This window comes from Nyctibius grandis, chromosome 10, assembly GCF_013368605.1.
Source record: "Nyctibius grandis isolate bNycGra1 chromosome 10, bNycGra1.pri, whole genome shotgun sequence".
NCBI lineage: Eukaryota > Metazoa > Chordata > Aves > Nyctibiiformes > Nyctibiidae > Nyctibius > Nyctibius grandis.
Window position 1 is genome coordinate 33,948,510 of NC_090667.1, and position 23,899 is coordinate 33,972,408.

The 23,899-nt window shown below is 46.9% G+C and overlaps 1 protein-coding gene across 1 annotated transcript in view; it reads left to right on the forward strand.

Moving 5' to 3' along the window:
• Positions 1–288: 288 nt before the first annotated feature.
• The window catches only part of GRM7 (glutamate metabotropic receptor 7), a 229,659-nt gene continuing 206,048 nt past the window's right edge, over positions 289–23,899 (forward strand). Inside the window, exon 1 of the mRNA XM_068408860.1 lies at positions 289–861. Coding sequence (XP_068264961.1) covers positions 289–861 — 573 coding nt within the window. The remainder of the gene's footprint in view (positions 862–23,899) is intronic.

Below are 23,899 nucleotides of genomic sequence, written 5' to 3' on the forward strand. Positions count from 1 at the left end.
GCCGGGGCCGGATCGGTGGAGGCGCCGCCGCCGCCCGGCTCCATGCCCGGCCCGGGCTGGGGCTGCGCGGCCGCACCGTGCGCAGCGGCGGCGGGCGGGGCGGCGGCGGGGGCGGGAGGCGGGAGCACCGGCCACCATTTAAAGCGGTAGCGGCGCGGCGCGGCTCCCCAGTGCCGTGCTGCCGCGGAGCGCGGCGGAGGCAGCCGCGGGCAGGGCGGGCGGGGGGGTGGGGGGGGAGCGAGCGGCCGAGCCCCGCCGCCCACCGCGCCCCCGGCCCCTCCGGGCTGCATGAAGGCGCAGGGGAGCGCGGGGCATCGCCGGGGGCATCGCCCGGGCGGCGGCGGCGGCACCATGGTCCGCCTGGGCAGGCTCCTGCGGCTCCTGACCCTGCTGAAGTTGCCCTGCTGCCTCCTGGAGTTCCTGCTCTCGGCGGCGGCCCAGGGCCAGGAGATGTACGCGCCCCACTCCATCCGCCTGGAGGGGGACATCACCCTGGGCGGCCTCTTCCCCGTCCACGCCAAGGGCCAGCCGGGCGTGCCCTGCGGGGACATCAAGAAGGAGAACGGCATCCACAGGCTGGAGGCGATGCTCTACGCCCTGGACCAGATCAACAGCGACCCGGACCTGCTGCCCAATGTCACGCTGGGCGCACGCATCCTGGACACCTGCTCCCGAGACACCTACGCGCTGGAGCAGTCCCTCACCTTCGTGCAGGCTCTCATCCAGAAGGACACCTCCGACGTGAGGTGCACCAACGGCGAGCCGCCCGTGTTCGTCAAGCCGGAAAAAGTAGTTGGAGTGATCGGGGCGTCGGGAAGTTCGGTGTCCATTATGGTGGCCAACATCCTCCGGCTTTTCCAGGTAGGGCTGCGCCGCGCCGGGCCGGGCGGGTCGCGGGGCTCTGCCCGCCGGGGACGGGCGGTGGAGGCGCCGCGGCTGCCCGCCGCTTCGAACTCCCTTCGTGCCCCTTCGGGTGCTTCCTTCGCCTCCCCTCCGGAGCATCTTGTCTCCCTCCCAGCCACCCGCTCTGTTTCAGCATCCTCCCCCGTCTCTCTTCTCCACGGTACGTGGCACTTTCTGGATTTATCGCCCCATTTGCAAGAAGCAATCCGTGAAGGGAAAGGAGGGAGGGGAAAAAAAAAAGGCGATGATTGAGATGGGTTTGCGTTAGAGAGAAATATGGCTCGGCAGAGCCGCGGGCGCCAGGCAGCGGGGGCACGGCCGGGAGCGGGCTTCGCGCACGCAGTTTCCGCGCGGTGCGGAGCGCAGGGAGCTGGGAGCGCCGCAGCCCCCCCGGCCCGGGGGTCGCGGGGTTCGGGGGGGCTTTTCCCGGCTGCGCTGGGCAACTCCAGGCACCCAGCAGCTTTCCGGGGCCGGCTGGGGCCGGGCTCCCTCTGCCCTCCCGGGGGGTGCGGAGCCAGCGCAGCCGGCGGAGGGGAAGGGGAGCGCGGCCGTCCGGGGGCTGGGGGCGGCGGGCCGGGCGCCGGCTGCTGCTCCGCCGGCTCCGGCGGCTCTCGCAAGCGCCGGGGCATGAGCAGAGCCGGTGGATCCAAGAACCGTGCGTGGGGTGTGTGTGTGTGTGCGTGTGCGGGGAAGATGCGCTGCAGCGCCCGCCCGCTCCGCTGCCCACCCCCCCCAACCGGGGCGCGCAGCCATCGTGCCCCTCTCGGCGCCGGGGCTCAGCCTCGCTGGCTGTCGGGGCACGGAGACCTGTCCTTCTCCGGCGCCCCGAGTCCGGGAGAGGGCATCTGGCCGGGGCTGAGCCGCGGTGCGGTTCCCCGGGGGTGGGGGTGTCCCCCCGGGGCGCTGGGTGAAGCCACCGGCCCCGGCAGCGAGCACCGGGTGCTCCTGGGCAGCGATCGCGGGTTCAGTGGCAGTGACAGAACCGCCACCAGATGCATGGTGAGCAGCAGAGTTTCTCGCTTCCCATCCTACGCCTTCGCATGCGGAAGGTGGTGGTGGTGGGTTTATTTTTATTTTTGTGCAGCGGGCGGAGAGATCCCTCGCTTCTCCCAGCTGGAAACTTGTGAGGTTTTCATGGCAAATCCACTCTGTGCTGTCAGCAGTCGCCGTTACTCTTTATTCCCAGCTGGCTGCCGGTGCCAGGTACGGCCGTCACATGTAAGACAAACTGAGTGATGCACCTTTTCCATCACTGCCCTTTGCACTGCCCAGCCGGACTCGGTGCTCTCAATTTTCCTGAGAGAACACTAAGGATCTGGTTTTGTTTTCCTTGCTCGCCTCCACCTCTTGGCAAATTAAAATGTGGCTTGTACCGCTTCTGGATTCAGTGCTGTACTGAATCTGTAACAATTTGCGTGGCTTTTACATGCGGGTCTTCCTATTGAAATGCTGCCTCCGAGGAAGCAGCCCCGCTGCGGTGTGCGAGCGAGCTTGGCATCGCTGGGCACGCTGTACTATTTCTGTTCGAGACTTCGTGCATTACAAACACCCCTTCCTGGGCTGCAAAACAGATGATCTCATGTTCTGCTTGAGCTGGAGCCGAGAAGCTTGGAGGGATGCGAGCGGTGAAGTTCTGCTCAAGTACTGGTTCAGCAGACGCTGATCTTCCACCAGCCAGTAGATCGGGATTAGCCAACTGTTTTATATTGAAGCTCATTCAAGAGCAAATCCTGGGTGCTCTCTACTGAGATCTCGCTCAGAAGGAAATCCTGGGCGCTGTGAGCCTTTTGTATAATGCCACGATACCTACAAAATCTTTGGTGACGTGTTACATAATGGAGCTTGCAGAAAATAAGACATTTGGGCACTTTCTACGTGTAGAGATATTTAGATAAATCTAAACATTTTAATGTATTGTGGCTAAGCGTCTGTTCAAACCTGCTTTTTAACCAAATCATCCAGAAAGCAGGAACTGGTACATGCTGAGAGAGATTTTACTGAATATTCTACAGCTTGGTTTTGCCTTCTTTAAGCAGATTTTTCGTGCAATAAAACTGTTCCCTGTTGTCCTCTCCTCCTTCAAAACACAGTTCGGAACATGTCCCAGCCAGAGAGAAATAAGAAAGAACGATCTATTTTGAGAGAGGAGGAGAGCTGGACAACTAAATATGTTGTGTGGGGGTGGATGAGAAGGGGTAAGTGGTTGGGTTTTTCTTTCCAATAAATTAAACAACAAACTTGTTAACCTAAATCTGTTCTCAAATGGCTGAGCAGCGTGCGTGTCGTGGGTCGCTACAGGTTTTGCTGACCGTGGCAGTGCGGTGAGGGGTGGGTGAATGGCTCTTCAACGCTTATTTTCATGCCCAAACTGGCTTTTCCCTAACATCTTGTAGATGAAAACTCCTTCCATCTGTGGAGGCCTCTGCAAAGAAATCTTAGTGTTTACATTTCTCTGATAGTGTCTTGGAAGAGAAGTATTTGTGCTCTGCCTTACTGTGGGGAGCAAATGTGTATGTAACCTATACAGAGCACAGTGGGGTTTCCTCAGCCAGCTGCTGATACTTAAGGGGCTGTGTCTCCAGGATGGCTGAGATTTAGGCTCTTCATCTTCCTCTCTGCATGTGAAGTTACGGTATCTCTCCATGCAGCTCACCTCTTTGTTCCCAGTCGAGCACAGAGGCCTGGGAGCATCTTCGGCTGGTGCCAAGAGGTGGATCAGCAGGGGAGAACAGTACTGAGGTCCTCTGGTTTGCATTCACCCGTGGAATTACTGTTTGAAGTTCTGTAGAAGCTTTCCTTTGGTAAAAAGATGGGGTGAAGGATCTACATTAGACTTGGGCTTTTTCCTGTGTGATAAAAGGAAAAGTCCCTTCTCTCCACTTGTCCCTGCGTTGCACCTTTGAGAAGAGATGATGGGACTAGTCGGGGTGGGAGGGCTTTTCCTGGAGCTGTGGGATGGCACCGAGTCCCCTGCCAGAGCAAGGGGAAGCCGTAACCCTGCCTGCCTTTGGCTGATGCACTCATGCTGACGGAGCGAAGCTGTCGGGGCTGCTGAGACTCGGGCGTAGTCGGTGGGTCATTGCGCTCTTGGAGTCCCACAGGATGTGTCGATGCGTTGGAGATGGGCACAGGGATTGCCAACGAGGGCAGCACGTCTCCTGAGGCCAAGTACGTGAGGATTTCTCTTCCAAAATTACAACTAGTGAGAGATGCAACTGCCCGCAGAAGCGCAGGGTTTAGAGGAGGAGGAGGGCTTTACACCCGAGCTCAATATCTGTCATGGCCATGAACTTTGTGTGGGACCTTCTGTGAGTTACTTCAGGTGAAATGTTGTCGAGCATCCCAGCTGTGCACCAAGGCTCCATCTTCAGCAGCGAGTTAGACCCCACGCCTGAGATGTCCTGAAGCACAGTTGGGTGTTTGACTCACTTTGGAAGATGAGGCAGATGAGCTCTCTCCAGCTGGCAATGGCGCCTTGGAAGGGGTCTTCAGAAGCAGGGATGTGAGTTAACGTGAGACAGCCCCTTCAGATGACATCCCTCTGGACGAGACCTCCTGTTCTCCAGGGCGTGTGCCCCATCCCTGTGCTGCGTGGGGAGGGACCGTTAGGCGGTGGCTGTGGGAGCAGGGTGTGCAGGGGGCTGCCCAGCACCAAGGGCCTCAGGTAATAAGACGTGTGGTGGACCATGGAGATATCAATGCATAAACATTCGTGTCAAATACAGAGACTTTTTCAACCTCCAATTCTATTAGAGCATGCCAATAAATAGTATGCCGATTGTAAATTAAATATCTGTGCTAAAAATAAACCAGAAACAATTTGGAAAGCTGTTTCCAAATGCATCGGGGAGTTCAAGGCAATATGTTTTTAGGCTGCTAGTTTTGCATTGTAAAAAATGCTGTTACTTCACAGTGTCATGGCTTTCCTTGCAAATTGAACTCCATGAAATTCAATAACTGTGCTGAAAAAAACTGCCAACTGTTTCATCTGTTCCGTATTTTCTGGGAGTAGAACCATGCAATAGGGGGAATATGAGTGCGCCGATTCTTTTTTTTATACTGGAAAACTAATTTTTGGACTCCCTTAGAACTACAGACTTCTCATTACAAGCTTTAATAACGAACTAATTACTGCTTCAGGTTTCTGTCCTCAGTGGATGTAATTTTAAATAGCCAATCAACAATGGTCTGTCTTGTCTAAATACCTTTTTGCTTTTGTCAGTGACGGTTCTTGTGGCCCCTGGGGTGCGTTACCAAGCCCCTTCAGGGAACTTTTTAGAAACCAGCGTGGGATAAAGCGGTACAATGAGGTTGGGAGAGTAAATTGAAACGTCTCTGCTGTCCCTGGGGCTGTTGGCTGTGTTTCCTTCTGTGGGCACCTTGGTACTAAGTGAGAAGGGTGCAAGTTGCAGCCCTGCCTTCTGCTCTGGACACCGTGAAGCCAGTAGAAATATGATTATTCGGGAAGGAATGCAGCTGAAAAGCACAGCTCTGAGTTGGATGCTGCTTTTTTCCTCGAAGAGGGTGTGTGTTCTCCAAGCTCTCCGGGTGAGGCCATCCTCCTTGCCGAGGTGCATCAACAGGCTGTGGCTGGCCGAGCCGCGGCGGTCGATGGAGATCATGGCTCTGTCTCAGCTTCTGGCTTGAGGGAATTAACTCTGGCTCTCGGCAGCCATCGGTGCCTGTTCCTGCTGGGTTTGCAGCATGGTCACGGGGAAGAAGGATAAGGGCTGGATGAGAATCGCTCTGCAGAACGTGTGATCCCATGATTTCGATCCCATGATTTCAAGAGATGCTTCTTAAGTGTTTGTTTTTTAATTAATTTTGTGCTGCTCATCTGATCGCTTCCTATAAACTCCTTCACTCTGCAGCAAAAGCATTTGCAAACTGATTGTTCCTCCATCTCTCCCCCTTGTTTAAGTTTCCCGCAGGAATATGGGATACAGGCCCAAAGGTTTCCATCTGGGCAGGTTCGGGGTGCAAAGCCACAGGCTCATGTTGACCCCCTCCTGCTGAGTCGCCTTAATGAGATGGTAGTAAATGGCCAATTAATGGGCTGCAGTGTACCTGCTGTGGGGGGACTCTTGGGTTATCACTGGTACTGGGGAAGAAAACTAACATACTTTAGCACTATTTTTCTCTACATGCTAATGTATTTTGAACTCACTGCCAGTTTATTGCATTCTCCTAACTCAATAAGACAACACTGGTTTGGGGAAGTGGAGTAATGATTCATTTTATAAAAGATATTTCAGGAAAACTACATTTTTCAGTGAGACTCATATGGAGAATTTAACAAGAAGCTAAAAGTAGGAAACAGTAAACTTCAATTCTTTGTCTCTTTATGAGAAATGGCTTTTGTGTTTCTCAGCAAGCTTTCATTTTCATCAGCCTCTCAATACTTGTCCTTGTTGTTACTGAGGCACCTAATACATGTCAACAAGCTGAGCCACGCCGTTCTACTCTATTGATGTTGAAATATTGGGCTCTAGTTAATAGATGTGCAATCTTATTTCCTCTCTATGAATCAAAAGTAAAGGAAGATCCTTGTTGCAAGCATTCACATGCTTCCGTGTGGAGTTACTAATGGGAGGTTGGTGGTGCTGTGAATATATTTTTCTGGACCGTAGTGTTTTGGAGGTAAAATTTGTTTTCTTGACAAGGCAAAATTCAATATCAGCAATAATCTCAGCTCTTAATCTATTTTTGAGCATCTCTCTGTAGACGTGAGGTAGAAGGGACTGCAAAGAGTCATGTGGATGAAGGCTGGCCCTGCTAGGAGAGGGATGCTCGCCCATGGAGGTAGATAGATGGAGGGGCTGGTGGTGCTCGTGTGAGCAGGGGCTGGCAGATATGGGGGCTGGTGTGGGGGCAGCACGGGGGGGTGCTGGGACACGTCAGCTTGTACGGTGAGAGCATATATTCATCAAGTACATTTGTGCAATTCCCAATTTACTCTTTGATATGAAATAAGGTGACCTCTTTGGGATGACAAATGGAGGGATCATTTCAAGGCATTAGTTGTTATGAAAGAAATATTGATCTGGTTTTGAATCTCGTAACACTGATACTGTGTAAAACTACATGTGCTGTATTATGTATTTTATTCTGTTAAATGAGTTTTGCTTGGAGGCATTAAGACCATCCAACACAATACTCTGCATCTTAATATCGGATGTTGTTATTTCTATTTATAGTCATATTCAAATTAATCTCACTGAGTGACAATGCTAACTGTCCCAGACAGAGGACTATGATGAATTTTATCATAATATTGGAAGATACGAAGCATGTAATTAAGGCTGTTTGGAGAGCATGGAATCCAATATAGTCAGGTCATTAGTGTGGTGGAGTGGGTACCCAGGCAGAGAGAAATCTGAAGGAAAAACAAGTATTTTGAAAGCCTTCCTCGTTCCTGATGATTCACAAGGCCCTATAAAGCCCTTCTGCTGAAGGCAGGAGAGGTATTCTGAATCATCACCAGTTTAGCTGAGAATAAAGCATGGTCCTGTTATGGACCACTGAAATATGGTAGCCCTGCCCTGCCCCAGGCCCCCGGTCACTCGTGCACAGCCACCACGCGTTGTATCTTGCTGGAGGAACTTCCCTCTAACTTAGTCTCTTGTGGTAAGCGATGCTTTTGCCCCGTCCAACCTGGCCTTGAACACTGCCAGGGAGGGGGCAGCCACAGCTTCTCTGGGCAACCTGGGCCAGGGTCTCACCACCCTCACAGCAAAGAATTTCTTCCTAATATCTAATGTCAATCTCCCCTCTTTAAGTTTAAAACCGTTCCCCCTCGTCCTGTCACTACTTGCCCTTGTAAAAAGCCCTTGTAAAAAGTTGCAAGTTTTCATTCTGGTGATGGTTCTGCTTAAAGCCTATGAATATGTTTGTGTATGTAGGTGGTTTATAGATATATAAATATATATACACTTGCATATATGTATATATAATTTTTTTTGGTAGCTATTTATGCCGTAAACATAAGTGACCTGTCTTTTAACGTCTTGCTCAGGGATAAGGCTGGGAAGGGGAGGGCAGGCACCAGTGCCGGGCCATGGTGGGTGAGGACAGGATGGAGCACGCCTCCGCTTCCATGGACTGCCGCTGCCAACAGTCATGTCACCTGCTTGTTTGGCTTTTCGATTCTGTCTCACGTTATTATGATGTTAGGACTCAGAAGAATCAATGATGTGTGATTAATGAAGAAAAGACGTGTTTTAGTAATACAGAGCTACCTCAAAGGCGTTCAGGAGTACAGTCAATGGGTTGGGTTCAGGCTTGGCTACTCCTACCTGGGAAGTGAGTGAAGGGAGGACGGGCAGAAACCATGATGGCAAACTGGGAAGAGCCTGGAGAGGTTGGTGTGTGGCTGGTGCAGGGTGAGAGGGTGCTGGAAGGAGGATGCTGGAAGGAGGACACAGCCCTGTCAGCATGTCACACGGCGGGTAACTGGCATGGGGCTGCTTGCCTTAGCCCAGGGGCAAAGCCTTGCTGGAGCTGCTTTACTGCTTCCAGTTCAAAAGCCAGATAACGTGGACCTGGCTTTGGTGTGGTCCCTGTGCTCCCCTGCCTGCTGCAGATATGCCCTTAGATCTTGCTCGTACAGATTTACAACTGGTTCTGGCTCTTCACTCGCAGGTGTAACAACTGCTGACAAAGCCAAAACCTTAGGCCGTAGTTGTCCTGCAAAATGACTCTGATCCAGGTGCTCCTCAGGTGGGTTGATACAGACCTGGGTTGATACAGGCTGGAAGAGTCATCCTTTCAGTTCATAAACCCAATTTCAGGTATAGAAATGATGGTGTAAAAGTCAATGTAGCTCCCTGCATGGGATTTTTTTATAGCAGCCGTTTATCACTACCCTACACAAAGGCCCTAATCCTAACTTTTCTTTGAAGAGTGCCCACACCTAAACAGGACTATCAGTCCATGGCTCCCACTGCCGCCCTCCCCAGTGATTCTCTGTGCTCTTGTGAGTCCCTGATCTGAGATGGGACCCATATGGCCAGACTGGCCCTAGCAGGTGCTTGACTAAGTTCTTTTATAAACTTCACTGAAGAATATTCTATGACCTTCATGAAAGACTATTTTTTCCTCTCTTAACAGTCAGCTTTTATCCTCTTTGCTGGAAATTATCCTGGTTTTGTTTTGGCTGTGCTTTCACAGCAGGCCGTGAGGCTTAAGTGCAACACAGGGTGCAGTAAGTATCTTACTAAAGCAAGACTTTTACTGTCCCTTCTGTGCTGGAAGTTAGGTACAAAAAGTGGAGGTTTTGAATGCTTTAGTGGGAGAGATTTATCCGCAAGATGAACATACACTCAGCTGGGACTTGTGAAACTCTGTCTCTGTCTGATTCAGGCTCGACATATTAGCCCAAATTTCCAGTGGTCTGGATGGGTACTCATGGTTATTTTAAATTCTGTCTCATCCCAGTGATGCATTTCCAGCCTAGACTACCTGTATTAAAAACCAGCCAAACAAAAACCCCACAAGGAGTTTGCTTCCACAACAGCCCTTGTTTAAAGAACTGAAAATTTTCCAAATGAAGAAAATAAAAAAAATCCCAATTCTCTCTATTCAGTATCTTTGACGGAGGGGACAGAGGGTTCAGGATCTCAGGAGACCTCTGTGCCTGCATTGTCTCAGGGTTGGTGCCTTGCAAGTTTGTTTTCCCTGCTGCCATTTTAGAATTTGTGTAGAGTAACATTCTGCAAGCTCATATGCAGAAGATTTTCTAATAAATTTATTATTTCATAAATATTTTAATAACAGTAATTATGCATTCATCAGAATGGAGATTTGTTTCAGTGTCATTAAATTCAGCCTCATAATTATATGCGTGGTATTTTTGCACACAGTGCAAACTGAATGCAGTTGCTTGGTAAATGTGTTGCAGCACTTGGCGACACGGGAGGAATTTACATCTCTGCAGGATTGTCATCCCCAGCTCTTGGCATGTTCAATACACCAAGAACAGGACAGCAGGACATATCCTTCTAGGAGAATGGAGAGTCTGGGCCTTAGGAACTGCAGCGGGCTTCCATTTCCAGCAGCAACAACAAATGAGCTCCTTAATACACAGATAAAATGCAGATTGTGAGATGCAGAGGTGCCAGCTGTGCCACAGCTGATGTGATGGTGCCAAAACCACGCAGGCTTGGGGGGGCACTCCGGGAGCCCCCTTTGTGCACACCTCGACAGCCACCACTGCTTGCTGGGCTGTCAAAACACTGCCAAGATTGACACAAATTTACTTTTGAAATAAATTTATAAATTATTTTTGTGATAAATCTATACTATTTGTTCAACACAGATGTGTTTTCAGACATCTTGAGGTAAACACAGCCAAGTTAGTACTGAAAGCTCTGTTGCCAAAGAAGGGTTGACTAGACTGATGACAAGTTTGATGGCAAATTCCTTTTTCCCTGTGAATATGGCCCGTTATCCTGGGAGAGCTGTGCATTTGCTGCTTACTAAGCATCTCTTTGATAAATGCAACTTGGTAAGCTTAATCAACATTTTTGTTTTCAATCGTGATATTGGAGACCACTAATGTTTAGTCCTGGTAACACAAGACTCGATGTAACATGCTTACCTTGAACACTGAGGACAGATACAAGCATATACTCTCTAATTTAAAAGTGAAACAAGGATAATATATTTTTTTTTTCTGGATGAGCTCAGCTGGCCATAGGTGTTTGATAGATCTCTGATGCTCATCTGGAGTTGTGACAGTGTATCCCAGGTACCTCAGTACTTAATTCCAGTGTTAAAAAAATAAATAAATCAAAGGCAACGTGATCGAATCCCACATATCAACCTGCATCTTGTATATGTCAAGGCCAACACAGAGTTTAGTATTGAGTGTTACATTCTCCATTGACGCCCCAGCCTTCAGCATCTGGATTTTCTTTGTCACTCAGGTCCCTAACCACCTCTCTTGTGCTGTAACACGTATTCTGGCTGTCTCTTCCTGAGAAAACAGGCACAGGGTTTGGAGGCTTCTTTAATAACAATTTGATTCTCTAGAAAAATACGTTTATCACAAGTGGGAAAAAAATATGTCTGTGATTTCTTTCATTTCTTCATGGATTTAAAGCCCTTCACAGTTTATCATATCTAAAATTCACCCTGGAGATCAGGATCAACCGTCAGACCATAGGATAACGAGGAAGGAGTCGTTACACGTTGAGGTGTTAAGTGCAGGGTTGCAGCATGGCATAGATGCACACTCAGAAACAACCACGGGCTTTGTTTCACACGTGCATTCATCGTACACGTACCCATATAATGCACATTTGAATAAGAGGATTAGTGCCTTTCTCTTGGCAGTACAAAGGGAATCAATGAGATCTTTAACTTCTGTGTAAGAAACCTTACCCCTGCAGTGTCAGAAGTAAAACCTTGCTTCTGCAGCTCCACAAATGCAGGTGGCTGTCAGTGGAGCTCTGTTAGGACCAGCTCACTGATGCCAGTTTGAACTGGCGAGCACTGAGCACTGGGAAAGTCCAGCCCACCGAGGTGTTGGGTATTGCTAGGATGGATCCAAAGAGGAGGCAGATGTGTTCTACTATTACATTTTTTTTTCTTTGTGTTAAAATGAACTTCTCAGGTTAATTAGTTGATGCCCCCCACACACACACTTTGCACTTTATCATTATGTATCTCCAAATGAGTTTGTAAATTCACACCTTGTTGACAAGAACGTTATTCTGGGGAGCAGGGATCACAGCTTTGCTGGTAATGTGTCTAACCAACAGCATCTGTGAGGTCCTGGTGAGACAGGAGCACTGTGCTGGAAAAAGCCACAACGAGAGCTATCGAGATAAAAGGAGAAATGTGATCATATGCTTTATTTAAGACGTGATCACACTCTTCAGATTTTGGGGACTGGCAGTTTTTGTAAAAAAAAATCCCTACCCAGTAAGAAAAAACACTTAAAACTTCAGTTTTTTTAAAAAAACTTGCAGACATAAGCCTGCCTGGAAAGCTCAAAACTCAAAAACAGTGTGAAGTTTTAACACAATTATTTTAATGGAAGTGTAGGTTTGCACAGTAACTCATGGCTAGAGGAGGTAGGGTTATGGAAAAGTCATGCAAATACAGTTGCAATGGCAGTAAAATTACAAAGCTGTAAATATGCTGTAAGTTGTTCAGGACGTTTCTCAAGACAGAGTATGGGAAAGAACCTAAATGTGAAAAAAAAATATATGTTTATAGGCAATTTTTAAATTTTCATTCAGTAGATTTCGGCACTTTGACAAGTAAAGGTAGACATGTTAAAAATAAAGAGCTCTCATGCTCTCCAATTGAAAAATACTCACTAGTACAAAAAGCTGTTGGAATTTGATTAAAATCTTACATGGTAAAAAACTGTACTCCTGTGGTGTATGAAACAGCGTGCATAAAGGTAACTCCTGTGCGCTGGCGTCCCATCGGTGACCCCAGCTGTGGAGGAGCCGTGCGGAGCTGTCGCGTTGATGGCTTTGCACTTTCCCACCCTCCCTCTCGTATTTAGTTCACTAATCCAGCGCTTCGGCTGGTTATTTTGGCATCCCAAGTGCTTGATCCTCTTCAAAGAGTTGACATCCTCTCAGTGCCTTAATTCCTCGCTGGCATTATGGTGATAAGGTATCGATGAGGAAACTTGAAAGATTAAGACTTGAGTAAGAGTAGGACTAACCGTAATTAATGCGTGTTACTGTTTCTTATATGACAGTTTATCTGCTCTTAATTAATGTTATTCAAAGTACATTATAGATACGTGATTATAGACTTATTTAAAAAAGCGATGAGGTGGTGAGTAGCTGTCATGATCCAACAAAAGGTGTCCTTAGATGGCAGGAGAAAACAGTAGTTACCAGTACGGTTAAGTCATCTGCTGGCTGGAGCTGACCTCTCCCTCTCTGAATTAAATGGAAATTGAACTGAGCAGCCTCATGAATCTTTTGCAGTTTTGCCAGTTTTTATTGACTCCTGTAATTGTCCTAATGAGACACTGCATTTAAGTTGTCTAGTCTCTCCCACCCACTATTTTTTCTCTGGCTTTTCTGAAAGTCTATTTTTTCACATGGGCTGTTCTCGTACACAGTTCTTTACATTAACAGTTTCTAAATGACAGTTCTTCTATATCTTTTTTAAAATGTTCTCTGGGGAATTATGCTTCAAACAGGGAAATTGTATGTTTCATTATCAAAAAGGTTCGAGGCTTTATCAGAGTCTTTTTGTTATAGTTGTCATGGAGGTTTTTATTATTATTGTTAAATTGAATAATGGGGAGGAACCTGTTCTTAAGTCGTTGTACAAGAGCTAAAATGTAAATCCAGATAAATCTGCTCTGTTTGTAAAGGTGGCTTTTTAAGGTTAACTGCATTTAGTTGCAATCATTGGAAGTGCAGCTTTGTTACTTTATCTGCATTAGATGGCAAGGGGTTTTGCAACTGTAATGAGGGAGGATTGAGCCTGAGTTTTAAATGTAGATTGAATACCTGGTGGTTGGTTTTGAGGGACTGTTATTTCTCAGGGCTGCCACAGGACCCTAGCAGGGATGAAGCCTTTTGGTAGTGGCATGGGAAGAGACGCTTCAAAAAGACCTAGAGGTGGATTCTCTTTGTAGTAAGTACAAACCACTTACTTTTGGGTGGGGAGTGAGATGCTCCGCAGGCAGAGCTGTCGGACCCATCACCCTGTTCGTGCTCCTTGACGAGGACAGGCTGGAGTACTGGAGGTGGGATGCTAATTATTATTCTGCGTGAACTCAGTATTATTCATAGCCATCAAACATCCCTGGGACGGCAACAGCTCTGGATTTCTTGGGGCTGGGATGGAATCTGAATAAGCCATAAAGAGATTAAAAGCTTGGATCTGAGCGAGCTCTTGCAGCTGGGAGTCGCCGCGGCAAGCAAAGCAGAGGCAGCAGAGCGTAACCTCTTTGAAATGTGGGTCAAAATCAGCAAATAGTTTTGAAATAGTTTTGTTTAAAAAAAAAGAGTAGAGGAATAGTTTGAAAATGTATTTTAAAAAAAATTTCGTTTTAGCATATTCAGGCTACCCCAGACTTTAGGGAGCTCCCAGTTCAGAGAAAGCATGAAATGTAAGTACTTTATATAATGCTCACTGTGACCATCATACTCATTATGCCTGTGAAATGCATCATTTTTTCCCCTCGGACGCTGAAATTTGTTGACAATCAGAAATCAGAAGAGTCCCCCAGGATTGTTTTGGTGTTACGCTATGGGAGCTTGCCTTGTAATTACCACAGCAAGGCCAATTGCAGTAGGCGTTTTAAAATAACAACTTCAGATACTGACCTTTTTCAAAGGCTTTGATGAAAGATGTGAAGAATTGGAATTCATTATAGTATTTCTAATTTCCTGACATTAAAATAGGAAAGACTTTCTCAATGTGCATCTTCTCAAAATATTTATCGTCGAATGTCCTAGTTTAACAAAGGTGCCTGGACTCTATGCATGCCAATGAACTTAACTATTGAATTTATAAACCCGTGCTAATATATGCTCTACAAAAGGAAAAGACTTCTTTCTGTGTATACATTGCTGTCATACAATTCATTACTGTGGGGTAAATGCCTGAATGAGTTTGGTCTAAAGGTGCATAAATACATTTAAATGGATTTAAAAGTAGGACTATTAAAATAACTACGCAAATCCCCTAAGAGCGTTTTGGGGCAAAATTGAATTCAGGACACACATGAAATATAAAAAATTTTATATATATATATATATATATGTATATATATATGTTTTCAACATTGTCATAATTTTTTTTTCATTTAAAGTCATAAGAAAGTACAAAAATAATTCTGAAAGCAATTTCTAAGACCACAGGGAAGGTAAACAAAAGCATCTGAATGCTTTTACTCCTAAGAACTGTCAGAATCCTGGTTTGGTGCCAGTTTGTTTATTTTCCTGTGGGTGGGATTGTTTAGGGGGGGTTTATCATCAACCTGAAAGACCCTAACCAAACCCATTCTTCAAGGCTTTGTTTAAAGACACAACGAGACAGTCCCCGCTCTGAAGAATTTACCATCTAAGCAGAATAAAACAAAGGGACTGGAGGAAAGATGTATTATCTCCCTCTTGCAGATGGAATACTGAGAGGCATAACAGATTAAGTGAATTGCCTCTGATCATTTCAGACAATCTGTGAGAGCTGTGCAGTGAACTTCCATAACGTGTCCCCTCGAGAGCCGTGGGCACAACATCACCCTTCCCCACCCAGACGGTGGGGCACAAGGGAGGGTTCTCCAATGGGACACAATTTCTGTTCCTTCTTCCTTGCTTGTAGGGCTGGATATTCACGCCCTGTTTTCCTTGGCATCCTCCACGCTGCTCCTAGCATCTCTAAGGCAAAAGTCTTCCCTTTGGAGGACTAGTGGGTTGTGACAACTCTGGTTTGTTTTCCCAGCGTGTTGAGATCTCTTATGGTCAGGTGAACGTGTTGGCAGTAAGCCAGGTAATAAAGATTGACAGTGGGTGAGAAGGACAGTTCTTAAGCACCTGTTGCTGTTTACTGATAAAATTTGGTATAAAACTGAAAGGATCAAAATATCAATTCAGGAGAAAGCTAATGCCATTCTCTTTAGAAGAGAAAAAGGGAAGGGAAAAAACCATAATGCCCCAGAGCAGCAATGCAGCGTGTCCAGGGAGGGAGCAAGGGCAAAGCAGATGGGAAATGGAGATGAATTAAGGAGACAGTGACACAGATGGGATCAATCAGGAGGAAATGAGGAAGATGATAAATGAGAGAGGAGCTGGCTGTGGGGAAGGGAGAGTGGCAGGAGATCAGCAGAAGGGACATGAAGAGCAGCACGGGGGAAAGAGCACGTTCTTACCAGGTGAGTGATAATCCAGACTACGTGGGGTAACTGCTGTTGTTGCAAGATGAATATTCAGGCACTGTAATATACTGTACCTAGAGGATGTGTTCTTTGAAAGGAATATCAGAAGATAATGTCAGTGAAAAAGGCTCTTTAGCTTTCCTCTCCAGAGATACAAGAGGTTGAAAGTTCCCAAAGAAAATTCCTCTCTTACCATGAAGTATCTGAGACCCGAATTTCTCTCCAGTAATTCCCACCTGCCGTCTCCTGTCTCTTAAGACCCCACAAATCTGTCTGTTAAGCAGCCCCTTGGATGGGCAGGAGAAACTTTTATTCAATACAGTAGTCAGATGTGCAGCTTTGCTAGGACCTTGTGCTGAGCCTCAGGAACTGGATGGAAGTTTTGGCATTAATGAACCTAAGTGAGTAGGAGAATCTCCTGACTTGCAACAGAAATTCAGGTGCTGGTTCTTTTTTTAGTGGAGTATGAAGTGTATCACATGTGCCTTAGAGAAGGTTTTCACTTAAGGGGAAGAAATGAGCACTTCAGAGTTCATGCTGTGAATTTTCTACAAAGAATGATTTTAAAGGCACTTTCTGTAATGCAGGACTTTATTTTAAAAAAGGCTGCATTATTAAATTTGGGTTTGTCTGTGCAAACAAACATGAATTATTTTGCTAGCTCAAGTGTCTTCTCAGTCACCCGTAAATAAGAAAATGACTTGAAAGTACAATTGATCAAAAATGATGCATTGAGTTTTTCCCTACAAGGAGGCCATTGAATTCAGAGTTCTGTCAGGTCATGAATTTCTCGCTCATCCACAGAAAGCCTTTCTCCTTCAAAACTGTGTTTCATAATAATATCTTTGTTTTCTGCAAATGATGCAATAATTCAGATAAATCTGCGCTCATTGAGGAAAAATAGAAATGAATTGTGTGTGACACGTAATGAATTTCCAGCCTGTTCAGAGGGGAGAGGTAAACAGGTCTGACAGCTGGCTCCTGGCTTCTCCCTGATGAATAAGGGTCTGTCTGGTGGGTGCTGTGTGGGCAGAGGAGAAATCTTCCCACATGCTTTAAAAATGCACGGAGGTGGTCCAGGAGACGGGTGGTTTCTTGCTCAAGCACATCCAAGTGGCAGCAGGGGAAGGAAGGGACTTGCATCCTTGCAGGTTTGGGGGATTTCTGTCTTCAAAGTGAGTTTGATTAATATTTTGTTGAAAACCACTTAAGTATGCTTAATAAACAGTATTGGGTTGTTGTTTCCCAGAATATTCATCTTTTTTTGGCAAGATGCGTGGGGAATGGGCTTGGGATTGCCTGTGTCAGCCAGCGTGGGTCGGGGTTGTGTTGAATTGGCAGCTTCCAAAGACAGCAGGTGACCATGGGATGCCCTGGCTTCTGGGCATTGCTGCCAGCCACATTTTTGGCTAGACTGCCCTAAGGGAGCACTTAGAGATCCATTGCCTTTAGCAGCAAATGTGTTTCTGGATGTGTTTAAGAAAAGCCTGGACGTGGCACTCAGTGCCATGGTCTAGTTGCCAGGGTGGTGTCAGGGCAATGGTTGGACTCGATGAGCCCAGAGGGCTCTTCCAACCTCATTGATTCTGTGATTCTGTGAAAGTTCTGTGAAATTATCTAAATATTGTTGGAACTGCGTGTCCCCCAGCAAGGACAGATTTCCAGACTGCGCTGTGATAGCTGCAGCCACAGCGATGCCAAAGCAGCGCGTGTTGCCACCTCCTTGTCTGTGTTGACTGGTTTTCGCACCCCGCTGTTGTAGGCTGTCTTCTGCATTGTCTGAGCGTGCTGGAGGCCTGGAATTAGGAGCATCAAGAGAATTCTGACGAGATCATGTCTGCAGTTATAAGCAGATTATGAAATGTTGACTGTAAAACTGAAGTTTAATAAATGGGTCGAACTTCTTCCAGCTCAGGGAGACAACGCAGACACATTCCCCTTCCGAGAGCTCGGTATCAGTGCCATTTAACCTACATGTTACTGGTGTAAGGACAGATGCGCTGAAATTAATTTGATCTGTTTGACCTACATAGTTACACAGGGTGGAAATAATAAGAAATAAACAAGAAAATGAGACCGCATTAGAGCAAATCCTATTTTTGTCCTTATTTTTTTTTTCTGCCTAGTGAATATTAACGTACAAATCAAAGGGGTATGCTTAAAAGTGTTGTAAATAACCACCCTTGTTAGAGGCTGGTGTGAAGGGAAGGGCTTGTCCTTATGCCATACAAAAGATCGAGGTGATCTTTACATGTAATAGGGGAAAATAAGGAGCCAAAGGCTGCAGTAAACTCCTCTTTCCCTGTTGGCTGTTCCAGACCCAGAGCAGTCACAGACCTGCACGGCAGAAAAACACGCCTCAAGCTGGCTTTTAGTCAGCGCTGAGAGATGGGGTTACCGAGCTCTAAGCTGTATTTTAAAACAGCGTGAAAGAGAAATAATTATCCAGGTAACGGGGGATTCTTAAAAACCCGAGATAACGGCAAGTGCAGATGGGTATGTGTGTGTAAGGTTTCCTGATTTCTTTCCACGTGTCGTGGGGAGCTCGTGCTGCTCGAGGGGGAGGCAGCGAGCTGGGGACTGTCCCCTCCTGCCTCGGGGGTGCAGGCTGTCCCATCGGGGTGGTCTGTGGGTGGCTCCAGGGGGGATGCTGGGGTGGGAGACGGTTGCTGACTTCATGCTAGGCATCACCTCGCTGGGTTTAGACGTGAATTTGGAAGATTCAGGGGAACGAAGGCAAATTAAATGAGCTGCGTGCTTAGGGAGGAATGCGTTCTCGTCAGTTGAAGGGGAGAGAAGGGATGTATTCGGGGGCAAAGCTGCGTGGTCACCTGGGATGTCCCCAGCCGTGCTCTGGCACGTGTTCCAGGCTCTGCTTGCATGTGGGTGTGTGAGAGAGGAAGAGGAGAAATGCTTGGTCTTCCTCATCCAGAGGGGAGTGAAGAGAGGGAGGATGAGCCGAATGACTCAGGTTCAGCTGTCCCCACTGCAACGACGCAGCCTGCGAGGAGGACTCGGCTGCTAGGCTGGCGTGGGGTTGGTTTTTGTGAAGTTAAAACTGTAATCTTGGAGAGAGCGAGGAAATGGTCGCTGAAAAGGCACCGTCACAGCGTGTCTGAGGATGCTGTTATGTAACTGGATTGTGGAGAACCAAAGGGAGGAGGGGTTGGTGATGCTTTCGGTGTGTTATCTGCCTAGGGCGCTGGGGTTTGAGAAACAAGCAGCTGAAGACAGGAAGAAAGTTTTAATGAAAGGGATATATTAAGTAAAAGAAATGGATCAGAAATGTCATGGCTTACAGGTAACAGTAGGACAAAACCTTACCCACGTCACGCTCATGAGTCCAGGGCAGCCCCCTGCGAGGGAAGGCAACGGTGAGAGGGTCTCACCAAGGGCTGGAGAGCAGAGAGGCTCCTGCTCGGGAGGTGGTGTTGGGCTAAGGGGAATGTCCTCCCAGGCTCGTAGCACCTGTAGCATCTGGTTTACTCATTTCTCTTGCTCTAAGGGAGAAAAAAGTTAAAAATCCAATTTCAGCATTTCCAGCTTTGTTTAGTTCTCAGGCTTCTGTGATGCTGAGACTTCCTCAGCGTTACAGTTCCTATGCTCACCCCTAATCCTCACCCCTTTATACAGCTTAGATTTCTTCTCCCCTCCCGTTCCTGTGCTCACCTGTGCTCACTCCCTTCCCTGGTGTCCTCTCCAGCCCTGGTGCCCACACTTGCTTTCCAGATCCCACAGACGTACTTCTGCCACTTTTTTTTCCCCCATCATTCCATTGCAATAAGGAAAGATCACTAAAATGTTGTCTCTTAAGGATATCTTTTATCCACTTTGAAGATGACTGTGGCTAAATGTTTTCTAGAGACTTCAGGCTTTTCTGGCTTCACAAGAAGGCACTTTCCCTCGTATACAGCGAACCTCCACTGGAAGATTTTTCAAATCTCTCAGGTTTCAAAGCTAACTGCACCAGTCTAAAATTATGCCATTAAATATCAATTATCATAAATCATCACAAGATGCTGCTCAAAATAAATATGCTCCTACTGGGTCTTTCTGTCTGGAAATATAACCAAATGAAGAAATGTTAAAATGAAATGAGTTGGATATTCCATGGGTTTTCTTTTATTTCTTTTTTTTTTTTTAATGATAACTTGGTGTCTTGGCTGAGTTTCTTGTCACTGTTTTTATTAAAAAATAAAAAATCTTGTGAACTTTATTGGATTAAATGTTCTTACCTAAACTTATGCTGTTGGATGTTCTCAGGCACTTCTCCCCTTTGGCGTGGAGGCGGCCTGTGCCAGTGGGGATGGGCTCAGACTAAAGGGGATCAGTTAATTCTGGCTCAGATGATTAAAGCTGCGTTGGCTCTTTGTGTGGAAGCCTCCTGCAGAACTGGCGGTAGTTTGGTTTGGTGTAATTCCCTCTGGATGTGGATTAAGCCTACTTCAGCCTTATTCTGAGCAAGCGTTGAGGTGTTTCTGACAGAATTAGTCTTTGAATTGTTGCCATGTGGGCAAGTCCTAGATCGTTTTACTGACTTCCAGATCACAGCAGAAGAATTGCTGATATGTGTGTGTGTTTTTAAGCTTTGCAAGATAGTGCTAATATCTTAAAATGTGAAAGAAATTCACGTTAAGAGGTGAAGGAGAGCAAAGGAGGTGAAGGAGAGCAAATAATCTGTATATTTCTTTACTGGTGGCTGTTTCACCCATGTCTAGTCATAGAAGCAATGATGAGTACATGTCATGTTTTCCAACTAATTTCTGGGTCATTGCTCCAATTGCTTTTGAAAATGACTAAGCAGTATTTAATCTGTTTTTACAGACACACAAATCAGAAATAATGCTTTCCCTGAAGCAAGGCTGGGCACAGATCCCAGGTTGCTGCACTTCTTAACCTGTGCTAACCGCAGAAGCCCCGACGCCGGCGGTGGTGAGGCGCTGTTGGGTGCTCGGGTGTGCTGCCCAGGGAGCGTTGCCTTCCCGGGGCGCACAGCAGCTGGGCTGGGATCTATAGGTGCATCTTTACGGGAGCGTTATCTACTCGTGGAGGTCTTGTTCGTAATCTTGACAAAATTTATTGCCACAGTCCATTCTTTTCCCATCGAATGTTGTCCCACCTCCCTAGTGACGTGTTAGACAATTCCTCCTTTATTTATTCTTTAGCTTCTTTTACTGTGAAACAGGATAAATGGTGACTGGCTTCCACACCTCATCCCAGGTGCTTGGAAGTCTTGTGATGAAAACATGTACTTTGGATCAAGTACAGCTGTTTTTCAATAGGAAGTGGCGTAAAATGATGTGATGCTTAGGGATGTGGTTTAGTGGTGGATTTGGTAGTGTTAGGTTAATGGTTGTACTCGGCACTGGTGAGGCCGCACCTTGAATACCGTGTCCAGTTCTGGGCCCCGCGCTTCAAGAAAGATGTTGAGGTGTTGGAGCGAGTCCAGAGGAGGGCGACCAAGCTGGTGAAGGGTCTGGAGGGTCTGACCTACGAGGAACGGCTGAGGGAGCTGGGGGTGTTTAGCCTGGAGAAGAGGAGGCTCAGAGGTGACCTTAGTGCAGTCTACAACTACCTGAAGGGAGGTTGTAGCACAGTGGGAGTCGGCCTCTTCTCCCAGGCAGCTAGCGATAGGGCAAGAGGACACAGCCTCAAGCTTGGCCAGGGGAGGTTCAGGTTGGACATTAGGAAGCATTTCTTCTCAGCAAGGGTCATTAGCCATTGGAAGGGGCTGCCCAGGGAGGTGGTGGAGTCACCATCTCTGGAGGGGTTTAAGAAAAGCCTGGACATGGCACTTAGTGCCATGGTCTAGTTGCCATGGTGGTGTCAGGGCAATGGTTGGACTCGATGACCCCAGAGGGCTCTTCCAACCTCATTGATTCTGTGATGATCTTAAAGGTCCTTTCCAAACAAAATGATTCTATGATAAAAACTAATGCATCTGAATAGCTAAGGTGATGTTGGCGCTTAGTGGCAAACTACAGAGTTTGCACCCAAGTTGTACCGGTATGTGCTCGGAGAGCATGGAATTACCCGGTCTCTCATTTTCCTGGCTTGTACGACCATGCCACAGGGCTGCCAGGCTGCTGGCACAGCGCAGGGTTAGCGGGTGAGACATGCCGCGGGCAGTGCCTTCCCTGGGCACCGAGAGCACTCCGCTCTCTTGTTTTGCTTCTCGTTTAAATAACAAGCGCCCGATCCAGATGAGATGATGTAGGAGCTTCAGCAACATCTGCCGCCTTGGCAGCCTTCGCAGGCAGTTGTGTCAGTGGTTTCTGAACAGATCGGGATTCACAGTGGCTGGTTTAATCTGCTGGGCACTATTTTTCTTTCTGACTCATCTTTGAATAACTTCGTGCCAGTCTGGATTGGTTGTAAACCCTTGCACAGTCCATATAAACAAATCTGTGGGCATCTACCTAAGAAATTTGCGTGCTGCTCACACCCTGCAAGAGAGATTTTTGCAGTTCCTTGATTACAAATGTACACCCAATTAAAAGTAATTTTGAAGACAAATATTACTCTGATTAAAAAGCAACAACAGATATATATACATATATATAAAAAGAAACCCACATATTCTTTTTTTTGCTATTAATGCATTAATAATGCAGTACCACATGTTATTTGGAAGACATGGCTGTAGTGTTCAACGGACGTGAGTGATAGACAGTAGCTGTGTCTTGGCACTGAGCAGGACGCAGATTCAGACTTCAAACTGAGCTACAAAAATAAGAGGATTGGACCTCCTTGGCTTGAATTTCACTCTGCCTGACTGAGTATTGTGGTCTTTATTTTGCATTACTAGCTTACTGTCATTCTGCACCAAAGCTGCCGAGGGCAAACCTGTCTTGTAGAATAAGAGGTTGGATGTTCCTCAGTTTGGATCTGTATCACTGCCTCCGATTCAAGCAGCCTAAACCAGGTAGGAAGGGATAAGTGGTTGATGAATTAAGTCTAGGGTTGTGCTTATACTTGGCTGAAGTCAGTGAGTTTAGATCAGGCTGAAGGGTCTGATGCAGATGCCAGTGAAACCAGTAACTGTCAGACTCCTCCGCTGGGCTTCGATTCATGCCCTCATCATCTGTTACAACGACAAAATACAGACGGCAGGAGCTGATAGAGCTGGACTTTTTGTGATGAACACCCATTCTCTTGGGTGACAGTTCAGCTGGCTGGTGTGGTGTTCCATGTGCAAATTATAACGCTCTTAATAACTACAGGTAAGTGGAAAAGAAAATACGGTGGAAAATACTACAGACAAACCAGCTGAATGAGAGGAGGGCACATTTGCATGTGTTTCACTTATCTAAGACCTTTAATGAGAGGCCAATGTTCATATTGGTTTGAGCAAGTTTGAAGTGAGAAGGCTTCTTTCATCTCTACCAATCGTGTAGTGATTGATGAATTCATTGAGCAATCATTCCAGTATGTGTTATCTTCTGGAGGTGATAATTCAGGAAAATAAAATGAAGCCTTGATCCCAAGATGGCACCGTTTCAGGCTCAGATATATCCAAACGAGAGCTGGGAGGTTTGTGCACAGATTGCTGTTCTGCTTTAACGATCTTTGGTGTGTGTTAGTGCTTTTCGTGCTTTGCACATGAATTTAAGTGACCTTATCAGCTGTCACTTTGGGGCTTTTGGAGATCGATGGAAATCGCCCATACTTGCTGTGGAAGGTGGCGGTGCTGGTGTTGGCAGGTCCAGGCAGGAGACTCCTGGTGTGGTCACGCCAGCCCTCTGAGGAACATCCGTCTCCTAACAGGGGGCAATGCAGACGTAGCATTTCTCCTGCCCTTGTCCTGGAAAACGATTTTGCTTTAGTTTTCCAAGGCAGGACTTAGCACTCAGCTTCTGTTTGGATCATTTCACACTCAGCCATCCTTTTCAGAGAAGCCGTAACTTTTATGAACAACTTCTGTGGGTGATGTAGAGTATCACAGCTAAGTTACCTTTTTTTCCCAAGTTACCTGGGAAACCAGAGTTCAGCTGGTTTTGTGATGCATCCCTGGGTTTTTTTCCACATCCTGTGAGATTTATGTCAAAACCATCCTCTGCTAGCCGGTTCTTCTTTAGGGCAATGGTTGGACTCGATGATCCCAGAGGTCTTCCAACCTGATTGATTCTGTGA